The sequence below is a fragment of the Penicillium oxalicum genome, chromosome I, assembly GCF_001723175.1.
Source record: "Penicillium oxalicum strain HP7-1 chromosome I, whole genome shotgun sequence".
Classification (NCBI taxonomy): Eukaryota; Fungi; Ascomycota; class Eurotiomycetes; order Eurotiales; family Aspergillaceae; genus Penicillium; species Penicillium oxalicum.
The window spans coordinates 5,541,219-5,564,458 of record NC_064650.1 but is presented as its reverse complement, the minus strand read 5'-3'; the positions used below and the strand labels follow the sequence as shown (position 1 = coordinate 5,564,458).

General features: G+C 51.2%; 7 protein-coding genes across 7 annotated transcripts; 3 read left to right on the top strand and 4 right to left on the bottom strand.

Annotated features, from left to right (window-relative positions):
- Positions 1–207: 207 nt before the first annotated feature.
- On the bottom strand, positions 208–753 carry POX_a01836 (uncharacterized protein; the record flags this gene model as incomplete). The annotated part of the gene is made up of 3 exons (XM_050110760.1): positions 208–267; positions 348–471; positions 590–753. The coding sequence occupies 3 exons, from the start codon at positions 751–753 to the stop codon at positions 208–210; spliced, it is 348 nt and encodes a 115-aa protein (XP_049974528.1).
- A 1,300-nt stretch (positions 754–2,053) lies between these two features.
- On the bottom strand, positions 2,054–4,804 carry POX_a01835 (uncharacterized protein; the record flags this gene model as incomplete). Its single annotated transcript, XM_050110759.1, has 7 exons — positions 2,054–3,000; positions 3,057–3,279; positions 3,344–3,414; positions 3,469–3,565; positions 3,618–3,818; positions 3,882–4,193; positions 4,247–4,804. The coding sequence occupies 7 exons, from the start codon at positions 4,802–4,804 to the stop codon at positions 2,054–2,056; spliced, it is 2,409 nt and encodes an 802-aa protein (XP_049974527.1).
- Positions 4,805–5,607: 803 nt separating this feature from the next.
- Positions 5,608–6,585, top strand: POX_a01834 (26S proteasome non-ATPase regulatory subunit 9; the record flags this gene model as incomplete). Its single annotated transcript, XM_050110758.1, has 4 exons — positions 5,608–5,772; positions 5,845–5,917; positions 5,984–6,342; positions 6,454–6,585. 4 exons carry the CDS (start codon positions 5,608–5,610, stop codon positions 6,583–6,585), a joined length of 729 nt encoding a protein of 242 aa, XP_049974526.1.
- Positions 6,586–7,509: 924 nt separating this feature from the next.
- Positions 7,510–8,611, top strand: POX_a01833 (GTP-binding nuclear protein GSP1/Ran; the record flags this gene model as incomplete). Its single annotated transcript, XM_050110757.1, has 5 exons — positions 7,510–7,572; positions 7,806–7,898; positions 7,993–8,146; positions 8,209–8,414; positions 8,480–8,611. 5 exons carry the CDS (start codon positions 7,510–7,512, stop codon positions 8,609–8,611), a joined length of 648 nt encoding a protein of 215 aa, XP_049974525.1.
- Positions 8,612–9,437: 826 nt separating this feature from the next.
- POX_a01832 (uncharacterized protein) lies at positions 9,438–13,070 on the bottom strand (the record flags this gene model as incomplete). Its single annotated transcript, XM_050110756.1, has 4 exons — positions 9,438–9,452; positions 9,565–10,941; positions 11,000–11,759; positions 11,827–13,070. 4 exons carry the CDS (start codon positions 13,068–13,070, stop codon positions 9,438–9,440), a joined length of 3,396 nt encoding a protein of 1,131 aa, XP_049974524.1.
- A 2,337-nt stretch (positions 13,071–15,407) lies between these two features.
- On the top strand, positions 15,408–16,070 carry POX_a01831 (Fatty acid-binding protein; the record flags this gene model as incomplete). The annotated part of the gene is made up of 3 exons (XM_050110755.1): positions 15,408–15,423; positions 15,564–15,773; positions 15,907–16,070. The coding sequence occupies 3 exons, from the start codon at positions 15,408–15,410 to the stop codon at positions 16,068–16,070; spliced, it is 390 nt and encodes a 129-aa protein (XP_049974523.1).
- Positions 16,071–16,424: 354 nt separating this feature from the next.
- Positions 16,425–22,853, bottom strand: POX_a01830 (uncharacterized protein; the record flags this gene model as incomplete). Its single annotated transcript, XM_050110754.1, has 4 exons — positions 16,425–20,540; positions 20,606–20,914; positions 21,743–22,314; positions 22,520–22,853. The coding sequence occupies 4 exons, from the start codon at positions 22,851–22,853 to the stop codon at positions 16,425–16,427; spliced, it is 5,331 nt and encodes a 1,776-aa protein (XP_049974522.1).
- Between the last annotated feature and the right edge of the window lie 387 nt (positions 22,854–23,240).

The window sequence follows — 23,240 nt, the reverse complement described above, 5'->3', positions numbered from 1 at the left end:
CGTCCAGACAACAATGGTGGTCCCGTGCTCCGGTTCCGAAATTTCGCTTGGCCGAGTCAGATTGAAATGAGATTATCGAATCAAATCATAAAAGGTGGTAATCACGGTCGAGAGAAGGCAAACAGTCAAGATATCGACCCAGTAGAAGCAGAAAGAACCATCACCGAGGCGCGGAATCAGTCGTGGAAATGATCACACGATGAGCATTTACCGGCCATTGGCGACAGCACCCTTGGAGTCGTTCTTGGAGCCATCACGCTCGCGTGTCTAAAATATCAAATGTCAGTCTGTCTAACCGAGTACAGTGGACCATTCAGACGATATCTCCTAGAAAATCCGGGACATACCGTGGTGGTCTGGTAGGAGCCGTTCTCCAGAATCTTAACCATGCACTCTTCCTCCTTGGAGGTACCAAACTCGCTCTCGAGAGCAGCCTTGCTGGCAGTGTCGAGGACACCCTGGGCACCGTGGCTGCATGAAGAGAAAGGTTAATGTCAGCTGCTGAGCGAAAACTTGAAAAAGTCTCGACCAGGTGCGCAAGGCACCTCGAAGCTATATGACAAGACAACACGCAAAGGCAAAGACTTACCCGTGAGTGACAAAGATCTTCCAGCCGTTCAGGACATCAGTCAAGGGGACACTGCGGTCCTCCTTCCACTTCTTCAGGATCTCCAAGTCATCAACGAAGACGATGAAGTCCTCGGACTGACCCTTGAAGAAGATCTTGTGAGTGTTGTCGTTGGCGCGAGGCATCTTGATGGATGAGGATGTGAAAAGAAAGGATGATTGGGGTTATTGTGGTCAATTGAGAGATTTGGAAAGAGCTGTAATGTGAGAGTCGAATGTCAATGATGAGAAAGGCGGGGTGGGAAGCTTTAAAGTACTCGTGATGATGGATGACGTCACCTGCCTGCCTCGTCCGCCGGTTGGGAAGTGGATCACACGTCGCGACGGACGGGCATGTCACGCGAGAAAAGTCCATCGCCCGAGAGGGAAACGACCGGCAGAACTGATGCCCCTCCAAAACAATCCTCACGATCATCGACAGGGCCCATCGTGGGTCCCCTCCAGCCTCCACAGCCGCGCCTCCAGAATGATTCCACCGGCGAAACCGCACACGACGTCATTCCCACAAGCGGCAATCAGCTCCCTGGCAAACGTCGCCCTGTTCAGTGTTACTAGAGCCGTTTTTCACGGTCGAGCTTGAAGAATTTGGAAACAACCGGGCGCCAAAGGTTGTCCTACTGGAGGTCTATGTAGAGAGCACCGTTGCTTCCTTACAAACACATAGATATCTATGAGTTGCACCCACACGGAGAGAATTATACATCGACTCTTGTAGTATTCAAGGTCGGAGGCAACTGGTGGACAAGCACAGTTCTATGGAGGTACTCCAGATCTTATATTATCTTCATGACCATCTGAGCGAGAACATGGACATCCAGGTGCTATCGCAGTCTGGAGGATTCAGGTACCACTTGCGCGCGGGCCCGACCTTATGAGATGGTGGCCCCACGTATTCGGGTGGAGGCCTGGGAGCTCACAACATTGACGCAGCTATCTGAAGTCTGTACAGTGAAGAGAGCGCAGGATCGAAAGAATAGGAAAGTGAGAGAAGCCCTTCACGTCTGTCGTTGCGTCGTGGACCTCCCTCACTTTTGCCTGGGTGGGAATCGAGCTCCACATGAAAGGGGATCTCCCACTGCTGGTGGACTTGTGTATCCCCCACAATGGCGTCAGAGCCGGCTCTAATTATCGGAGGCCTGTTGACGTGTCTCCAGGCCGACGGTAGCCTAGTCGGTATCCAAGACACGAACGATGAGACGGACCACTGACTACCTACAGGTGGACTACCTACGTGGATGATGCATACACATACATTCGCTTCCGGGCCCGCGATATGGGCTAAAAATATTGACATCGCCTCTCGTACGCTAAAAGAATACCTAGGCGCACTACGTTTCGGATGGCCCCGTTGAACATGACATATTCAACACCAATCTGCTCAGCTACCCGCACGCCCTCAAGTGTTGACCAAAGTTCTGCGGGCCGTTCAATCCTCGAAATTCAAGCTGGGCCGTGATCGCATCAATCTCCGCGGGGAGAGTGAATCGAACCATTTCTTGCGAGAGGGAGACCCAGGGGTAGAGGCCTCTGGATGATTCCCATGTTCACTTGGTTCCCAGCAGATCGAATTGAACATTTCTCCGGTTGAAACCTGCGACCGAATGGCCCGTTGTTCTCCAGCAGAAGTGGGCGTTTGGGGCGATTCACAGGCGGCATCCGCCGAGCAGCGGGGGTCGTCGGCCCCGTCGACTGTTGCGGCGAGGAGGATCTTTTCTTCTCCGCTGGAATACTCGACAGGTCGTGCATCACCGAAAAGGTACTCCTCCTGACTTGAAACGTCTTTGGAAGTGCCCCGTCGCCCAAATGCAGTGGAGAGAGTGAGATGCCGCATGATGGAGCGCCGGCGAAACTGATCGCTGCGGGTGACAATCATCCCGGGAGAGGGTAGGACATCGGTAGTGCAAAACTCCGAGATCAATCTCTCAAGTCGAACACGGTCCCCTCGCTTTGCAGTCACAATGACCGCTCCTCGCGGGACCGTGGTCTTGGGCCGTTCAATTTCACCCTCCGGGGATGCCTCCACAGTATCCTCTGTCAAATTGGGAAAATGTGTCTTTTTGATGACCACAGACTGAACTCTTGCCTTGCGAGCGATAGCCACAGAGTCCATCGACGAGCGTCGCGACAGGGAGCTTACTTGGTATTGGATATAGTGCAGAGATACCAGCGGCAGATTGAGCGAAGAGTACTGTCGAAAATTCCACGCAGCCCGCAGAGGCCTCATCTCAGTAAGAGCTGCAGAGCATTTCAGAGTTTCTGTCTGCCAGACTTTCTCCTCAGCAGCTGACGACGCGCTGAGGACAAACTCGTAGTGTTCTCCGTCCATGAGAAATTGGAATTTCCACGAAAACAGACATCCGTAGCAAGCAAGGCCTGTTGAACACTTTCAGTAAATCATAATTCGTTACCCCTGAACCGTTGCAACTGACCCTGCCCATTCTGTACGGCCTCTTCCTTCAAGTCCAACAGGTATACACAGGCCAAAACTTCCAATCGCTTGCCCTCAATTTGTTTGGCAACGAGGAAATGACAGGGGAAGAGGACGCAGACCATGAAACTCCCGGTGATTTGCCCGGGTGTCTGATAAGTGACAAACAACACACCGCACAGATGCATTGGCCCTAGATCTTTGAACACGTCCTGCAAGGTTGACTTGATATCTCAAATTAGCTAGAAATCAAGGTGATTTTTTCCCTTTACAGGTTTGATCACATACCGATTCAGGACACTCGAGTTTCTCTTGGAGAAGAATTGTCTTTCGGATTCGATCCCTCGTGACGGGATTGCCTGTTTCCGAGTTAACTTGGGCCACTGAGCAACGGAATCGATTTATTATTTGACCGATTTCATAGTGAGAAAATCGGCAGTCGCCGATGGTAATCTCCTTTAAAAGGTCTTGGAGAAGCAGCGGATATCTACAAATTCGCTGAATAGGCTTCTTGATTGTCAGTGTACATACACAGTCAAAGGGAGTGCTTGAAGAGTGGTACCTTGATCATCAAGTCGCTAAAGGTCATGCTTTTTTTATCCTCTTGCTTCCGACGATTGATGGAAGCGACCGACTTGGATAGTGCTTCGATGCCATTGTCGACACTGGGCCAGTCAGGCAGTGATCGTTGCAGTATTTCCAAATCCTGAGTGAAAACGTCGTAATTCCTGCAAAAGTTTTGATACACAACGAACGAACGCGACTGTACCAAAAGGATGTACGGTAAGCGAGGCTGTCGAGCCCAAGCACTTCAAAAAAGACTCACCATATTATCAAGAGCGCGTGCGACTTCGAGAGCCTCCGATGGCTCAGCTTTCGCCGCTCGGACACGTTGCGTCACGATTGCCTTGAAGTTCATGGCTCTGAGAGAACGACTTCGCATCCTTTTCAAAGACGAGAGGTTGATACTGCTGAAGCGTTTGGCAAGCCCTCGGGACGCCAGACTGGACGAGACGTCCGGTTCAGGTGAAGACATTGGCGTGATTGCTTGCAGCTGGCGCAGAAATCTCTCATGGACGAGACAAATCTCCTCAATGCATTGAGATAATTGGGGTCTGAACTCGAAGAAAGAGACGACCTGAAGACTCTAAGCCGAAAGCTACCATAGAGAATACAGAGGGTAAAGTTCACCTGTATCAGAGCTTTCAAGCCGATCACATAGTCCACCTCCGTTGTAAGTAATTCCCGTAGAATTCGGCGTCTGTCCGTCGCTCGGGTTTCGGCCGCATTTTCGTCGACACCAGGATTCGACGTTGGTCGAGAGCTTTCAGCCGAGTTTCGAGTGCTCGACACCATGCTTAGGCCCGCATTACTCTGAGCTCTCCCTCGTGAAGCTCCACAGCTGACACTCGTAACGGCGAGTGACCATGTTCTGACTGTTCCCAGTTGAGAGGAGCGGTCCGATGCCGTTGAGTTGCGGCGTGCTTCCAGTAGCTGGTCGTTCTGGGCGAGAGAAACCAAGTCCAGCCTATCATTCTCGTACCAGCCGATCACCTCTCTTTCTCGAACGGTTTGCGGGACCCGTCGATTTGCTCGAAAGCTTTCCATCCATTTTTGAAATGGATGCTGCGCACATGATTCAGTGGAAGTTGCAATGTCTGGTTCTTCATTCGCGAGGAAATCTGTCTTGCCTTCCACTGAACTGTCATCTGACAAAATTTCAATCGCATCATTCTTCATCTCCTCCATAATGCATGAGATCGGCAGACAGTGACCGAGGAGTTTGTGCTCTGGTACGAGATCCACAAAGATCGGGGGAAGGCTCAGAGTACTCGACATCAGAGCGAACAAATCTACAGGGTACATCCAAAGGAGAATCACTCATTGTTTGGCAATCGCGACGGAGCCGGCGACTCCGAGGGAAAGTGCGCTTCCCCTAGAGAGCACTTGAGACCTGCTCTGGATTCGCGTGGCAAGAGATGCTGGCGCTGCCATGCCAATTTTTTTTGTTGCGTTCCAAGGGCAGAGTACCCATCATCTACTTGCCTCGTGATAGAAGAATGGAAGCGTCACTACGGTCGCGCCGATTCCAGGCAGCTGCGGAGGCCGCTGAGCAACCTCAAATTTGAATTTGATCTGTTGTATCGTGGAAAGTAGTACCCATGTAGTTGCAATTCTGATTCTGCCTGGAAGTCCGATGAGTGCAAGCCGCAAGGACCCCGACATGTCGATGAATGTACAAGTATGGATCGCATCCCAAACATTTGGGGATGAGATCATAATAGATATTGCAGATCCAAAGCTTCCATATTTGAAGCTTCTTTCCAAGCGAGCAATCTGAATGTCCCGGATGAAAGGCACAAGATGGTCAACAGAATTGCATTCGCACTCTTCAGAGTCGCGTGTTTGACGTGAAAAGCGCTTAGAAGGCGCTTAATGGCCAGCGCTCTTTCCTGAGAATCCCCAAACCGGTCGACTGGCAGCCCCACCGCCCGGACAGCCCGCAGCCGCGACAAAACGATAGATGCTTGGATCTTCCCCACCTTCGGTTTATGGGCATTCTCATGGACGACAATATTCATGCTCCTACGGTGGCCTCCGGACCGACGTCCGGAGCCGCGCCACGCGATTTCTCTAAGCTCACTATGCCCGAGTTGATGCAAGAGAAGGAACGGATCGAGGCGGAGCTCATGGCGCTCAGCAGTGTTCTCAGCTCGGTGAGTGGATCGCAACGCCCATCTTGATATTGGTCAAGTCCATCCGGAGAGGAAATTCTGACTGCTTTCCAGCACGGAGTGAACATGACTTCCTCTCTCACAACCTTTGATGGGTTTCCCCGCGATGATATTGACATTGCTCAAGGTGCGCAAGAATGTAGAATTCGGCCTATGATCTGCCACGCCCAGACTTATTGAGAGAGATCCTCAGTCCGAACAACGCGTGTACGAATCATTCATCTGCGAAATGACCACAAAGATGTAATGAATCACCTTGAAAAGGGTCTTCACGCCCACTTTGCTCAGCTACAGAATGCCCAGGCCGGCGGCTCAGCTCCTAATGGCACAGCGCCGTCTTCGGCCTCACAACCCTCCGCCACAGAGAGCTCTATCGCGGACGCCGGTTCTCTTGGAACTCCCTTTGCTCGAGTGAATACAGTGGAACCCGGGAGTCCAGCCGCGGAAGCAGGGTTAAAGACTGGTGACCTGATCCGCGCCTTCGGAGGGGTGCATTGGCTGAACCATGAGCGCCTGTCAAAGGTCGCCGAAGCAGTGCAGCAAAACGAAGGAGTATGTTACGCTTTCCTCTTAGTCCCGAATGACCCCGGCTCTACCAAAGAAAAAAGAAAAACACAAAAAAAACATTAAAAAGGGGGGGAAAAGTACTGACAACGTCTTCAGCGCCCACTCACTGTCAGGGTAAGCAGACGAAATAATGATTCCGCAGACACCGTCGAGGTTGGTCTGCAGTTGACTCCGCGTCGGAATTGGGGAGGTCGCGGTCTTCTTGGCTGCCACCTCGTGCCTTTGTAGACCACAGGCCTGCGATCAGTCTCGAGGCAGTTGCCGTGGCTACCCAGGGATGGCGTCAAGACTAACGGTCTTCCTATTTTTGTAAAACAACAATACAACCCGTTGATGAATTATTTGAAGTGAATCTTTTATCCTACAGCTTGACTACCTCTGATCTCAATCACGATTCTGCTTGCAATTTCTTGGGACAAAGAAGATTGATGGCCATGCCAAAACATCAGCAAGGCTTGTCGTATGTAAGTGGCTGAAGCTCGGCTTGCCCTGAGCGCCAAGGACTTTGGATGGTCATCCTCACGAGCACGGCCACGATCAAAGACTTCCCATACGCCCGCAATCTTTGAATATAAAAACTTAGGTAAAGCACATCCATTTTGCCCAAAACGACCGGACTGCTCTACCCGGTAGCTTCCATGACTATGAATGATAGAGGCGTACTGAAAAGATTCACAATTGATTGGATTGGTGATGTCGACATGGAGGATAAAGCGCCCAAACAATCTTCATCGGAAATGGAGAGAACCACAATGAAGAGCTTTTGCTGGGCGATTTGGCAGCTCACTTGAAGTACTGCATCCAGGCAGATACGTGGTGAGATACTGGAATGGAAGCATCGAGTTTATTTATAAGCAAAGTGCAGGCGAAGATCCAATTTGCAGTAAGCTTCAAATGCGGTGCCAAAGTGATGCAAACAAGGCGCCCTATGTGTGTTGACACTACGTCAGGCTGGCAGGCACACACACGTCACGTGACAAACCAGTGATCGGGGCAAAATTTCCATCGCGCATTATTCAAGCCTTCCCCTTCTTTCTCCCCATCTCCTTCCAAAACAATCCGACCCTTTCGTGATTGAATCTTCGTCCGCTGAGACATCCAGCGAACTTTATTATCTTCGACCTATTTTCGCGAAAATAAAAAAATTCCATCATGGCTGACCAAGCCCCACCCACTTTCAAGCTCGTCCTGGTCGGTGACGGTGGTACTGGCAAGGTAAGCAGATTTTTGATCTACTCCTGGGCACCAGTTTTGCTTCAGGAACAATACTTTGATGAATCCATCTATGATTGGTCTTTTTTCGTGCGCGAATTCATGACTGGGCTCTTGACATCGATCCCCCTCTCTTCTCCCTTGCCCCGCGATCCTCACCAATGATGAAATTATCGGCCCAACGTCCGCCTCACTCACGTCGATAGCGAGCTTTACTAACATGACCGATTCAATAGACCACTTTCGTCAAGCGCCACTTGACTGGAGAGTTCGAGAAGAAGTACATTGCCACTCTTGGTGTTGAGGTTCACCCTCTGACCTTCACCACCGTACGTTCTGCCCCGCCGAGCCCCGCTCCGAATCCCTTTCGCCTTGACCGGTTTTTTTCTCCCCTACGCGAGTTACTAACGCGAAAGCGAACAGAACTTGGGACCCATTCAGTTCGATGTCTGGGACACTGCTGGTCAGGAGAAGTTCGGTGGTCTCCGTGATGGTTACTACATCAACGGCCAGGCCGGTATCATCATGTTCGATGTCACTTCCCGTATCACCTACAAGAACGTTCCCAACTGGCACCGTACGTACTTCTATCATGACCTGGTTTTCATTTTTGCGCTCATTTACTCATCTCTTCCTCAGGTGATCTCGTCCGTGTCTGCGAGAACATTCCCATTGTTCTGTGCGGCAACAAGGTTGACGTGAAGGAGCGCAAGGTCAAGGCCAAGACCATCACTTTCCACCGCAAGAAGAACCTCCAGTACTACGACATCTCTGCCAAGTCCAACTACAACTTCGAGAAGCCCTTCCTGTGGCTCGCCCGGAAGCTCGTTGGCAATGCCCAGCTGGTGCGTATCCTTGTAACCAAAATTTTCATGGTCGCCAAGAGCCGCTTTGCTAACCTATTCGACAGGAATTCGTTGCTGCTCCCGCTCTCGCTCCCCCCGAGGTCACTGTCGACCACGAGCAGTTGGAGAAGTACCGCCAGGAGATGGCCGATGCTGCTGCCCAGCCCCTCCCCGACGAGGACGACGCCGATCTGTAAAGCGCTCCATCTTATTCACAGGCTTCCAAATGTTCAATCATGCCTTGAACTTGGGAAGCCCTCATAGCCGGCTCCCGCTTTGTCTCCATTCTTGAAATCGACAAAAAAAAAAGTACGAGGGGCGGCATCTCCCACGGGTTGATAATCACCAGACCCTGGATTCACGATACAATGAAAGCGGTTGGGACAGTGGCGGTTTGAAGAAAGGGAGAGCACGATCATGCATTTCTTTTTTGGTTTATCCCCCCAACCATACTTAGTAGCTTAGACTCTTTATTTACCATCTCAATGTCCCATTTTTTTCTCCATCCAGCTGAAAAATGAGCATTTTGCACGAAACAAGTTCCTTCTTCAACAAGGCTTGTGCAACTGATTGGGGGGTTGAAATTCCTCGCAGATAAAAATCATCTCAAACCAACCTTGAACGAATTCCATTTACCCGGAAAAATGAAATCAAAAGCAAACTACCTCCCGTCAGCGGATTGTTTTCCCAAGATGAAAATCACTACGTGCTTCGAGGATCCTTTTAATGATGAAATTCAACGTAATCGCACGTTCAATGGAATGGATGAAAGATCCGATCTGCTTGGAACATCATCATTGGAAGAAGCTGGAGGGGGTATAAAAATAAAATCTGCCCTTAATAAAGGTCAACCGCCTCTGCTGAGATGCGGTCACCAAGTAAAAAAGAAAAACGACCCATAACCACGGGAGTTGAAACGATCAGTCTAGATCACTTCCATGGTAAAGAACCACCCGTCCACTACTAGCTACAAGTACGGGCACACACGCGATGAAACCTTGCTGCGAAAGATCGCCTGTCTACCTAGTTACGAACGCCCTGTGTGAAATGAACATCGAATAATTAGTATGTTGGGAGTCCAGTCACAGTCAGAAGGGTGCCGAGAACGGGGTATGTCAGTGCAAAAGTCTGAAGATTCAGCGCAACTTACAAAGAGATAAGCAAGCTCCCTGACATCCAACCGTGAGACATTCATCGAGCCTCCTTCATCGAGAGCTCCACTGATGAGCTCCCGCTTCTTTTCCTGGAGATCGATGATCCGATCCTCGACTGTGTTTTCAATCAAAAGGCGATGGACAAAGACTTCTTTGACCTGACCAATGCGGTGAGCGCGATCAATAGCTTGATCTTCGACGTAGGGGTTCCAGAACGGGTCGAACAAGATCACGTGGGAAGCGGCGACGAGGTTCAACCCGGCGTTACCAGCCTTGAGAGACACCAGCATAATTCGTGTGTCGGGATCGTCGGTGAATGTTGCCACGGATTCGTTTCGCTCAGTAATGTTCATGCTGCCGTCGAAGCGGCAATATTTCCAGCCCTTTCGGTTGATGGGGACTTCCAGGAGGTCGAGGAGGGACGTGAATTGGCTGAAGATAATCGTCTTCTCGCCCTTGCCACGAGTTTCATTCTGCTCCAAAATTTCGAGAGCCTTGGTGATTTTGGCACTTGGCTCCCAAGACTTTTCGAGGCGACGGAGATAACGGCGCTTGGCGCGCTTATTTTTCTGCCCTTCTTTGCGTAGCTCGGCGAGAGACTTCTTCTTGGGTTTCCCTGAGGAGGCGTCGCTGGCAGTGTCCGAATCCGATTCATCGGACTCGAGCTCGTCGGATTGATCTTCATTCTCTTCAATGGCTTCCGTCTCGGCCGCTTCTGTAGGAGCATACACCTTTTTGAACGACTGTCCATCGGTGATCTTCAGTGGATCAAAAGGCCCGCGACAATTCTGGCACTTGATCATGCCCGTATCATCATTGCGAGCCAGCATCTGTGGGTCAGAGATACGAGCAAAGCATTCGTTGCACACAGAGTGACCACAGGGAATGTAGATCACTGCATTCTCAACGATATCCATACAGATCGGACAAGTGCCGTCGTCCTCTCCGCCTTCATTGCTTTTGATGCGTTCGACAACCGTAGGACTCAACATCTTGGCGTTGGCAATCATGTCTCTGCCTTCTGCGGCCGGAACCTCGGTGGCGTGCTCCTGCAATAATTGCATGTGGCAGCAAGCTTGCCGCAGGCGCAGCAGGAGCACGAGAACGGTACTGTACTTCTTACCCAAAATACCGGCGCTCAACAGGCGCTCTACGTGTCTTTGCGTTTTCGAATTTAAAGCATCGTAGAATTCCCGCTCCTTTTCGTCAAACAGCACGTGAACCTTTTCGATGACCTTGGAAGGTAATTGTAGGATGGGTTGGCCGTCAATCTTTGAGGTCTTCGTTCGGCGGAAGCAAACAGACTTGACTAGAATGCGCAGCTGCTGCATTACATGCTCTGGGACAAAGCCGCTCTTGACGACCCGGAAATCCTGTGGTTCACGTCAGCCAGAGGTATTCCCTTGACTTTCTCGGTTCAATGTCACTAACGCGTTTGAATTTTTCCTTGTTGTTGTACGGCCGGATTCGGAGGAAGGACAAAAGAGATTGAAAATCTTCGAGTCTGTTCATCATCGGCGTTCCGGTAAGGCACCATCTATATGTGGCATTCAGTCGACAGCAGGCCTTGGCCGATTTCGCGGCCGGGTTCTTGATGTTTTGTGCCTCATCCACGATCACCCGATGGAACTTCGTAAGAGGCGTGAAGAATGTTGACGCATTGCGAACATCTCTGATAATGCTACTATCTTTGCCTTCCTCTTCCAGCTTCTCCGCCTTGAGAAGCGACTTGTAACTGGCGGTCAGAGTGCCAAAGGTAGTGATTACCACATCAAAGGACTTGAGTTTTCTCCATTCAGCGCGATTGGTGCCATGATAGATAAACACAGACAGTTGATGCTTTCCTGGTAGAACGTGCCTCTGAATTTCTCGGCGCCATTGATCCATCAAAGCCTTGGGAGCAACAATCAAACACGGTTGATGCTCTGAATCTGGCGGAGGCCTTGCGACCATCAAAGCAATGGCCTGAATGGTCTTCCCAAGGCCCATGTCGTCAGCAAGAATTCCCCCCTTGTGGTTACTTTCCTCCTTGGCCTTCATCCAAGCCACGCCGATTTTTTGATGCTTCATCAAGGTCACTTTGAGGCCCGCTGGAGTCTCATCCTTCTCCGCTTTGGTGGCCTCACGGATGTCCTTGATTCCCGTGATTAGGTTTTTAATGTCTTCCGGAAAGTTCTGCTCCTCGTATTGCCTGTCAACTCATCAGTTAGTTCGTCAATGTCACTTTGGAAAGTAGGCGCGGGGAGGTGATGTCTGACTCTAAATCATCCTCATCTTCCAGCCCCAGAGGGTTATCTTGCAAGAGATCTACTGCCTCCATCACAGGTGTCTGTGCTGGAAGTTCCGGCTGCATCCAAGGTAAAACTCGGCCACCTAATGGGTTAAACATGGAATTGTACTGCGGGGGGCCAAAATTTGGCACTGTTGAGGCAGAGCTGAATCCATTCGGATACCTGCCTGGTGGCCTCATTCCAGATGAGCCAGCCCCTGGCGGATTGAAGCGGGAAGAGCCAAAGCCTGGAGAATTGTAGCCCAGTGAGCCCGGATGGCGGGAGTCGAAGTATTCCCTCGGTATTTCCTGCAGATCATCATCTCCATAGGGATATGTGCCTGGGGGCTCGGGATTGTAATCAAATTGCGTTGGCACGGGGTAGGGGCCGGTGTGCCGCGAGGAAAAAAGAGACGGACTTTCTGGACGAGCCCTTTGTGGATGGTTCAGCGTGCGATCAGGGAGATTGAATTGCGAGGACATTGGACTGGAGCGACGCTCCTCCTCGCTCTCACTGGCCACTTCCTCTGCATGAATGATCCGTGCGACTTGCTCATCCATCGCCGTACGGTACTGAGCGCGAATGGCCTCCTCTTCCTCCTCCCGCTCCTTTTCAATCTTCTCCAAAACCTGATCGACTGAGATTCCTTCCACCATTGCTCGTGTTTGAACAGCATCGGCCTCCTTTGCCTCATCGTGTTCCTCACGTGTCCGCTTCAGTTCACGCTCCATATCCGCCTCCAGCTCCTCGTATCGGGACTTGTGACGGTCGATGGCAACCCTCTTGGACGACTGCCGCAGAACTGGCGAGCCGGAAGAATTTTGGCGCTGTCGCTTGCGAGACTCGTCGGGTCTTGTGTGGAGTAGTGATGTTGACAAAGAAGCCGTGCGGCTTGCGAAAGGCGAAGGGGCGGTAGACGGGTGGTATGGCGCAGAGGTAGGATCGACGTACGAAGGTAACATCGGGCTCCTCTGGGTGGAAAAAGGTGGCCCATCAGACGATTGCGAGGGGGCGCCTTGTTGAAAGTTGTTTGAGGGGATAGGGGAGGACTCATTTGAAACTGTGCCGAGAAGCCCTGCGATTTCGGCTTCGATTCTTTTTACCGTAGCCTCTAGTTCAGCAATGCCTGAAGTGTCTTGCGGGTTGGTCTCGCGAAGATCGTCCAGCAGAAATTGGAACGTCTCCTGGTCCTCCACCAGGGAGTTGACGCGATCGTCTTTCGATGGGGGCATGGTTGCAATAGAAATAGATGGGGAGTCCGGCCCATCCGTGATCTCGAAGATTAGCAAAACCAACCACCGCGGTGTGATCCACGAGGATTCTATCAAGATAGATGTCCCACGCTGCAGGTTGCAAATGAAAGTGAAAGCAGTGTCGCTAGTCAGGTCAGGTGATAGACAAGTGAGGAATGAAGCACGTCACAATCAGATTGGTGCCGTGGGTTGGTCGGGAGGTCATCAACACGACGTCCCAGGCCAGGATCTGAAGCCGTCGAGAATATATTGTCCCCGCCAAAGTCGGCAATCTGTGGTAATCAACGTTGATCGGTGATTGATGAGGGGTAATTTCGTTGATTGACGAGAGGCTGAACAATGAGAGGACCGTAGGACGAGGACGAGCAAACTTGTGGGATTATCTTCTCAGAGGCGCCGGCGCAGTCGGAGAAAGAAATTTGAAGAAAAGGAATCTGCCACGTTAAGTTTAGTCTCTTGGAGTTTGGAGATATTGGGGTGCAAACGGAGCAGAAGCACCGGCGCGAAACAGACAAGGCAATCGGGGCAAAAAGCAAGCACACACCACGAGGTGCATCGTTCTCTTTAGGCCCCCGCCGATACGCACGGGATCCAGAAAATCAAGTGCTCCAAATTCAGTCTATGGATCGGAGAAGGCACGTACCTCAGAGGAGAAACCGAAACGGCTCAGACGAGGGATGAGGAAGGTCCGTCGCTTTTACCGCGGAGTCGCGCAGTCGTGGGGGAGTGGAGATCGCGCGGACGACGATGATGAACTAGTAGCAGCAAAAAGATTTCGAAGCAGTCGCAACGTCAAACATCTTCAAGCGACCATGCAAAGTGCGCCCATTGAATTGACTCATCAGGTGACTGTGATCATCATTATTGTGTCCGAGGCCTGCGGGAAACCTACACTGACTGAGCTCATCAATGGAGAAGCTTGGGGGTTGACGATGTCATCTTGATCACTCTTCGTCCGCCAAGCATTGATGCCGTCGTACCTGAGAAGTCGGGCATCACGTAACCACGTGGGTGTCGACAATTCCTCCAAGTGTCGCGACTACAGAAGTCATTTATTGAGCTCTAAATTGAGTCGCCAGGATGCGGCCAAGTCGTCCCTTAATCTTCACTCTTATTCTGTTTACCTTTTACACGCGCCCGCTCTCGTATTCTCATCCATCGCGTCTCAATTCACAGTGTCTATCATCACGTGCTGATAACCCACGTTGACGCGTGTTGGGTGTAGCCCTGGAGGCTTCAAATGGAAGCAATCAACCATCCAATCCTGCGCTGTCTCCTTGGTGAGTGGTTTACAAGGCTTGTCAGACCTGGCCTGATTTCTGAGTATTCTGGGTATGGCATTGAAATCTCGCGAGGCACTTGGTGTCTAATGGTTGATCTGGCTTCAATGGCGCATCGATTCCATCAGTAAATAGTGAGTTCCGAGGGGAACGAAGCGTCTGATCCAGGTAGGGGGGATATTAGTAGTCGTTCAGTAGGCACGTGCAGCTCGCCCGATAATGCGTTCCAGGCAAGCCTGATACGGAATATCCTAGGGACATTCGCTTCAGGTCGGACTTTTATCAATCGCTGCTAGGTGAATGCCTCGTAGCGCCGAATTGAGTGGCGGTTCTAGCGGGTGAAAGATTTGTACACAACCTTAGTCTCGACATTGAAGCAGGGACCTATGCATGCTCAATGCAAGATAACAATCTTCTCAGGCAGACCTTGACCCGTCATATTGCCCAGATGATTTGACATGATTTAAGGCATGACGGTCGCGATGATTGTCTGGAGATACTCCTAGGTAATAGCCTACAAATATAGAGACCATGTGGGGAAGTGTCCATCGTTGGCAGCTTCAATTGCTGTGGAGCAGAGGGCTGCAGGAATCGAAGACTCTGGAAACCCTGGAGTGGGAGAGGATCATTAGGACTCAGGTACCTGGTAGTTCACTAGAGTGACCACTACTCTCAGCACTAGGTGGTTAGTACGCACCTCAACAGGAGTAAGAGCAGTCAGGAAAGTAGCACTCGAAGGGCTACTTTTTACTTCGCGTTTCCCTGCGTGACCTTATTGGTGCACGAGGCTCGAGGGGGCCTCGGTCCGGCACGGGCTGACTCCATTTCAGTTGTGGAGGGTTCACGTTCACATGTTTGGCAGCGGCACAGCGAGTGACGATCGCCGGGGTTCCTGAGAGCTTTCGTCATATAAATCACACCCCCAGATCCTGGGGTTCCAGTCCGCCATTCATACCGAAACTCTTCTCTCTTTCCCACTGTCTCTCATCTCGATCTCTTCCTCCCCCAAATTCCATCATTCCTTCATCCGCCCATCATGTCTCTGAAGAAAGGTGCGTGACCATCATCAACTGCCAACCTGCCCCCACCTCCCTTTCCCCTGGGCCAGCCATCTTCCCCCCGTCCACGGTCGCAAAAGCATTCATGACTAGGAAGCTTCACGGAAACTAACGAGCATGTGGCCTCAATCTAGACTCCTTCCCAGCCTCCGCTGCCTTTGACGTGATCAACCAGGCCCTGCAGTCCGATGATGCCGAGCGCAAGGACGCCATCAACAAGGCCAAGGCGATCGTCAGCTTCAACCTGAAGAATGAAAAGGGCGAAGAGGCCAGTTGGTATCTCGACCTGAAGAACAAGGGCGAGGTGGGCCAGGGCGCCGCCCCCGCTGGCGGCAAGGCTGACGGTAAGCGGGCTGATGTTTCTTGATTGTTACCCTACGCGTGCGGTCATAGGACTTGTTCAAGAAAGAGAAGAAAAAAACAAGAGTATTTGTTGGTGGGTTACTGACTGACTTTTTTTTTCTTCTGTTCATTTAGTCACTCTTACTTTGTCGGACGCGGACTTCGAGTCCCTGGTGAATGGCAAGGCCAATGCTCAGCGCCTGTTCATGGGCGGCAAGCTCAAGATCAAGGGTAACATTATGAAGGCCACCAAGATGGAGCCCATTCTGAAGAAGGCCCAGGGCAAGGCCAAGTTGTAAATATCTAGATACTCTGCTTTTATGTTCAAAGACACCATTTATATATAGATTGAATTCATGTACCACGACAACCGTCCATGCGACATCTCCATGGATCTCGACTCTCCGGTTCAGTGGCACGTGCTCTATCCGTCGTATTACCTTGAGGCGTCTCCAAGTGACATGTGTAAGACCATCAGGCGACAGGTGTTCTCTCAAGCAGTTCAAGAGTCCAGTGTGATCTCACACTCATCAGCGATCATGCCTGGTACGCATGATATTTATCAATCTACTGTAGCTCCACAGCCTGCAGTCGGGCTGCAAAAAACAGTCCCGCGGATCCTCATCGGTTCGGTCATGCTCCGCTCCCGTCTATCACATGTCAGCCACACTGCCGTGTCTCGAGACTGTCCCTCGATCGAGCTCCACGAAATGATCTGCATTCTTCACAGCTTCGACACGGTGCGCAATTGTGATCACCGTCGATAACTGCAGCTCCTCTCGAACGATTTGCTGAATGTCCATCGACGTCTCCTGGTCAATAGAGGCGGTGGCCTCGTCGAAGATGACAAGTGGACTGCGTCGCAGGACAGCGCGAGTGAGGGCGATCAATTGACGTTGGCCCTGGCTCAGATTTTTCCCACCAGCTTCAATATGTGTGTCGAGTGTCCATCCATGTCGACCGCAGAGTCGTCCAAGGACTTCGGCACATTCTTGATCGGAAAATTCCTCGGTAGGGTCCAGGTTGAGTCGGACGCTTCCCGGGAACAGAACAGGATCCTGCGCGACAAAGGTCACGCGCGTCCGAAGGGCTTGCGTATTCACATGAGCGATGTCCAGACCATCTATTATGATGCGACCAGATTCCGGTCGAACCACGCTGAGTAGAGAAATAGCGAGTGTGGATTTACCGCTCCCTGTTCGGCCGATGACAGCAGTGGTTGATCCACCGGAAATTCGCAGAGAGACGTCCTTGAGCGCGGGATCCAAGTGTGGGGCATATCGCAAGGTCACATCTTCAAATAGGACGTCGCTGCCGTACCTTGGCCACGCTGCCGGGGGGTCAATAGTGCCCCTGGGCTCTTCTTCGATATGGAGGAGCTCATCAATGCGTTCAACCGAGACAAAGTCCATTTGCAGCTGACCATACTGCTTGCAGAGTCCATGCGTCGAATCCACAAAGTTATTGGCAGCAATGAGCACGAAGGCTACCAATCCAGGTGTGGTATTTGTGTAAAGCGCCAGGACGGTCAGACAAAACGTCGAAAGGGCGGAGAGACTCTCGAAGCGGTACATCAGCCAAGCCTGAAGAGACCAATAGAAATGATCCATTCCCTGAAACTTGTCGACCACGGAGATGACTCGATTTTGAAAGCGCTCCTCGGCTCGGAACGCGCGCACAGTTGTGAGACCGTGCAGCAACTCCCCAAAGTTAGACAGTAGGGGCGTCAATGAGACCATCTCCAGTCGACGGAGACTTTGTGAGGTGGGAAGAAATCGCATGAAGATGACGACAAAGGCCACAGCAAGAACCAGGGAGAACAGAAGAAATGCGGGGGTCGCTATAACAATGACCATTATCGAGAAAATCCATGTAATTGCATAGAAAGCAATGGTCTGGAACTGCACGCTGATGTTGCCATCCACTGCACTGATGTCCGATGTGAGCCGGTTCATCAAACGGCCAACAGGGGTCACATCGAAGAATCGGAAGGAAGCATGACTGACGCGGTCCATGACCTGGTGGAATAGTGATTTACCTGCACAGTAGACGATAATAAGCATTAGTAGCTGAGAGGCTAAAAGTGCGAAAGTTTGGAGGCACACGATGCCAAGAAAGGCCCATAACCATGGGTGGACGTCCTCAGTAGGGGACGGAAGCTGGTCGATAGGGTTTGAAGGTGCAAGATGGGTGCCTTCCATGGAAGCCAACCGAAATGATTGATCCACAAGAGCAACCTGCCAAGTATGAGGATTGAAGGCCCCGTGCGACGTTGGCATATCTCTATACGCTTCACCCCATTCCTTCAAAAACCATGATTGTCCCACAGCCATGGGCCTGTGAATTGCGAGGACCAACACGAGGAGAGCCCACCAGCGGTACTTGCCAGCCCTGACATAATTCCAGTAGACGCGGGCTTTGACGCCCCATTCAGCACGATGCTCTTCTTCAAAGTATTTCTCTGGAATCGCTGCAGCCTCTTCTTCGGAGTTGGCTTCTTGGGGCTCAGGGCTCTCATCGTCACGCTTGGTCACCCGGCTCATTTGACCATCAGTAACTCCCGACTCTCTCAGTGCGGTTTTGTCGTAGACTTTGGCGCAACACTCGTTGATATCAATAATTTGGTCAGCAATATCGTAGACCAGTCCAGTACGATGTGTCACCAAAACGATGGCGCGATTTTGCATCAGCGGCCCCAGCAAACATTTGCGCACGATAAACTCGGCAGTGTGATGATCCAGTGCGGACAAGGGGTCATCAAGCAGGAGCACTCGAGAAGTACTATACACAGCTCGCGCAAGGGCCACTCTCGCTTTTTGCCCTCCCGAAAGACCGACGCCATTTTCACCGATAAAGGTTAAATCGCCATGCTTGAACTGCGATATGTCTGGCAGTAGTGCGCATGCTTCAATTGTCCTCTTGTAGCGCTGCTCTTCATATGGTGCAGAGAAGAGGATGTTGTCGCGAATGCTCATGCTCTGCAACCACGGTGTCTGTGCACAGTAGCCTACTGTCTCATTGGGCAGATGACAGACGCCGTCAAGGAGATCAAGCTCCCCCAGTAAGGCTTGTAGGAATGCCGTTTTTCCCGCGCCAACTTTCCCACTAATGACCGTAAGACCCTTTGAGATCGTTACATTGACCTGTTTGAGAACAGGCAATGTCTTTCCAGGCCATGAGAATGAGCACGAGTCAAGTGAGATGACAATTTCATCTGGGAGGCGGTCTGAAGAAGCCTCTGCTTTGTCCGGCTCTGCCATGAAGTCTTCTATCCGCCCAAGAGCGATCGAGGCGTTCAGTAATGACGTGATGAGACTTGGGATTTCCCGCAACCGCGTCTCCAGCATTGTAAACAGTTGCAAAGCAGGGAAAATGATATCAATCCGAAGCTCATGACCGGCTAATTTTGTGTAGGCGTATAAAGCGACAACAGGGAAAATACCACTGGCGAAAGCATTGATAACGTTGATTGATGTTGAGCAAAGTCTGGTGACGATGCGCCTGTTCAGTTCGCGCTGACGAGCGTCCATCACTTTGCGAAGCCAATGGTTCTGCCAGCCATACCATCGAAGATGTCGAATAGCTTCCACAAACTGCGACGTGATTTGCAATCTGGCATCAGTCGAAGCTCGAGTCAGACGTTCTCTCCGGAGAAGGAACTTGGTAATGACGGCGTTCACAGATTGAGCGATCAAAACAGTCAGGACACCCAGGAAACAGGACGGTCCGAATAATTTCCACACCAGAACAACGGCAATGATCAGCCCCAGCGGTTTGTCGATGAGCACATCAATCTCCCAAAATCGCTGAGCCACATCGTAGACATCTCCTCGAAGCAAATTGAAGATCTTTCCAAGAGTTGCAGCCTCCTTAGGTTTCTTTGGCTGCACTTTGCGACGAATAGAGAAAAGATTTGTCCACGAGCCTTTTTGCCCTGTAGACAAATCTTCTTGTTCGCTTGTTTCAGGGTCGCCATTGGTCAAGGATGTACCGCCGGAGTTCGACTTCTCCTTCTCCTCATGCGTGCCAAGAATGTTCTTTCTCGATAGGGCCTTCTCATAAACCATCATGACCATTTCACCTCTCGAGCGCTCATAGCATCGCCTGCCATACCACAAGTTGAGTACCTGCGACTGAGCAGCTACCAGACGAATAGCAAGGGCGAGGGCCGCATAGGTCAGAGGCACTCGCCTGGGTGCAGTCGAGTCCTGCATCCCCTGCAAAATTTGCTGGAGAAGAATCGGAGTGGAGAAAGTGCATAACATTTGCAGTATCGCAATGCAGGAGAGGATGAGAACATCAAGCCCATTGGCCCGTAGAACCCGGGACAGGACAGAACCGCGCAGTCGACGGAACTTCTCATGAAGCCGACTGTGTTGAAATTCAAACCCAAGAGACCAGACGTCTGGCTCGTTGAGCTGTCTCTTGCGTCCAAGCGAGATCAATGGCATCATCCAAGAGACGGTGAGAAATTGCCACAGACGCAAGTTATCTTCTGGACTGCGAAAATCACTGCTCGGGGTCTGACCAACACCACTGATTTCAATTGCTGACAGTGAGGACCTCCGAAATGGCATCCACAGGATGGTGAAACAGGCCATCAAGGCAGCAAGACCAGCAACTACATGAGCGATCGCCGATATTTTGCCTTGAGTACGAGAATCAGTGCCGAGGATGGTCTCCACAAGAAGACAAAGAACGAAGAAGATCAGCATCGGGATTGAGCATGATCGCGGTCTCTTTAGTGTGAGGACCAGTCCGGCCAAGGCCTAGAATCAGAGGTCAGTTAAGTGGATATTTCCTTTGGGTGCGGCGTGAGGGCCTTCACACTCACCCATGATACAATGAGAATTGAAGCAGATATGCTCCAATGAGGTGGGTATAGATGTACAAGCTCAGCGACAAGCCCGATAGCGGTGAAGACTAGGAGCGCAATTGTCCACCCCAACGGGCGTTTCACATGCTCTAAGCCGATATCAGTCTCTTCCTCTTGCTCGGATAAAAATGGGCGAGTCCATTTTGGCTGCCATCGTCTCCATATGGGCTCAAGAAAGTACCCAAGCATAATGAGGCATATAGTACTTGCAGGCGCCATCACCAGGTACGGCAGTACACATGGTGAAAGCGAGGCGTTCTTATGGTCCTGGTCGGGCCTGTCAGTGCGGGAACAACTTCAAACTATTGTAGAGCGGAGAACGGCTTCACATACCCAAAATTGACAACTGGGCCTGCCTGCAAGCTCAATGCTCGGCATAAAGGGGGTTTGATTCGTCATTCTTTCCTCGTGTCAGAGCCCATTTGAGTCCTGCGGGCTCACACAACAAGAAAGTCCCATTGACATTGGTAGCATGCTTATGAGCTCGTTGGAGAACCTGGTGGACAATGAGCGTGGACGCTACTTGGCGGACTATCATTCCCCCGAGGACAATACTCGGCGCTCTTCCCAGGCTGGAGATTTTTCCTCGTTCGTGATGTTTGCCTCGCCGTTTGATAGGCGATTCAAGTAGAGCGTGCCATTTATCGGAGCCTTTGACTCGCTTTTTCAAAGGCCGAAGATATGTAATTCGACTGTATCAAGAATGAAGTGGTTCCGCAATTGCCGCTTCCGATGTTGGAGACGCAGTCGTTCCGCTCGCGTCGTATCTGGTTATGTACTATCGACAACCGCTAAATGAGCTCCTAAGACTCACCTCGATCGCTACTGCTTATCTGTACACGAATCCAATTAAGAAGTCCAAGGAATCAAACTCTTTTTACATGACAGACAGAACTTCAGTGAGGACTAAAAAGGACAAATCCTAGAAAATGGCAAACGCATTTGGTGGGCTAGCCACCCCCCCAACAACCTGTTGCACGAAATCAAATGTAGCCATGTTAGTACGCGTCTAGATTCATGGTTGGAGATCTCCAATTCTCACCAGCCGTCATGGAACACAATCCGAGCCGTGCCTTAGAATGGGAGACGACTTACCTTTAACGGCATACTCGACAAGAAAAAGCTATACCTGCCCGTCTCCTTACAATGCTGCGACAACTGCTCCAGATCAAACATCTCCCCGATCGGCGTCCCCCAACCCGCCAACAGCCACTCGTGCAAATTGAACTCTGGATCTGCATGATTGCCCCGAATCGGAGCACGCTCAAAGCTGGGGGCATCACCTGCCACAGCCGCGAATTGAAAATCCCAGAGCCATCGCACCATACCCTCTGTTGCCTCTACCCCGATGAAATCCGGCGTCGGTCTTTGAGAGAGCTCGCGTTGCTGTTCATCGTTGAGCCGGTTGTATGCTGCCGTAAACCCGCTTCGGATGAAGAGGATGTCCCCCTTTCGAAAGCTGAGTTTGTAATCGTGAATCACTCCTTTAATGTGATCCAGAGTGATCGGCTGGGATTCAAGGGCGGAGATGGACATGGAGCGCGACTCAGCCCAGTCGGCGAAGTCGAGCAGGACGCCTCGACCGGTTATGCCGCCATGCTCAGCAACGACTGTGTATGGCTTGAGGGTCAGCGTCGAGTGTGTCTTCCTGGCTTCCAGCGGTATCGCTGTTCAGCAACTCACCGTGAAGTCCAATGACATCTGATCTCTCAATGTCTTCGACAGTATGTCCATTGTAGAATTGTCGCGTTTTTTGACTAGCTACGGAAAAAAAAGATCAAATATCTCGAATCAGCCTACTTTCTAACAACGCCCTCCTGCGCGGCCGGGTTCAAATCAGTGGGAGAGGAGGAATTAAAGCAAAATCCTCACCATAATGTCTGAATCCATCCCATTGTGTCGAGCCCTGAGTGTTAAAGGTGAGAATGTCGTCGTAGATGCACCGAGGCGTTCGCAGGACCAGCTCCTGGCGGAATGGGAGCCGGTCAAAGCTGGGATAACGCGGCATACTCAGTGGCCAGTCCAGTGAGATGCGAATACCAGTTTGTATTTCCTTGGCCGCTTCAACAATCACCTCTGGAGTGAGCAGGTTCAATGTACCGAGCTCGTCATTTGAGCCAAATCGCCCCCATGCATTGCCTCGGGGGCCTCGGGGGTCGAGTGGAAGGGCTTCAAAGGGAATCAGGTCGCTGGGATGTGAAGGCATAGTATCAAGTGCACAAAGGTCCAGCGACTTGTCAGAAAATAGTAACTGCACATCTAGGGATTCACGAAACGTCTCAAGCTCAAGAACTATGCTGAACAGAAATGCATTTATAAAATCGAGATTCGTAGAATCACGATGTGTGGAACCTTCGGGGTATCTTTGCCCCATTCCACGAGTCCACCTCAGCTACTGAAGTAGTCCCGACCCCTCACCGGGCCCTCCGCATCCCCGGATGAAAATCACCGTTTGGCCTGCTACAGGACTATTGCCAGTAAAGAACTCTTGAAAAATTGACAAAGAAGGAGAACATTAATCCACGCGTAATATGTTCACGTCTCACGCGGGTTAAAGCCCCAGAGAATAAAAAGTGGGGGAAGAACAGACTCC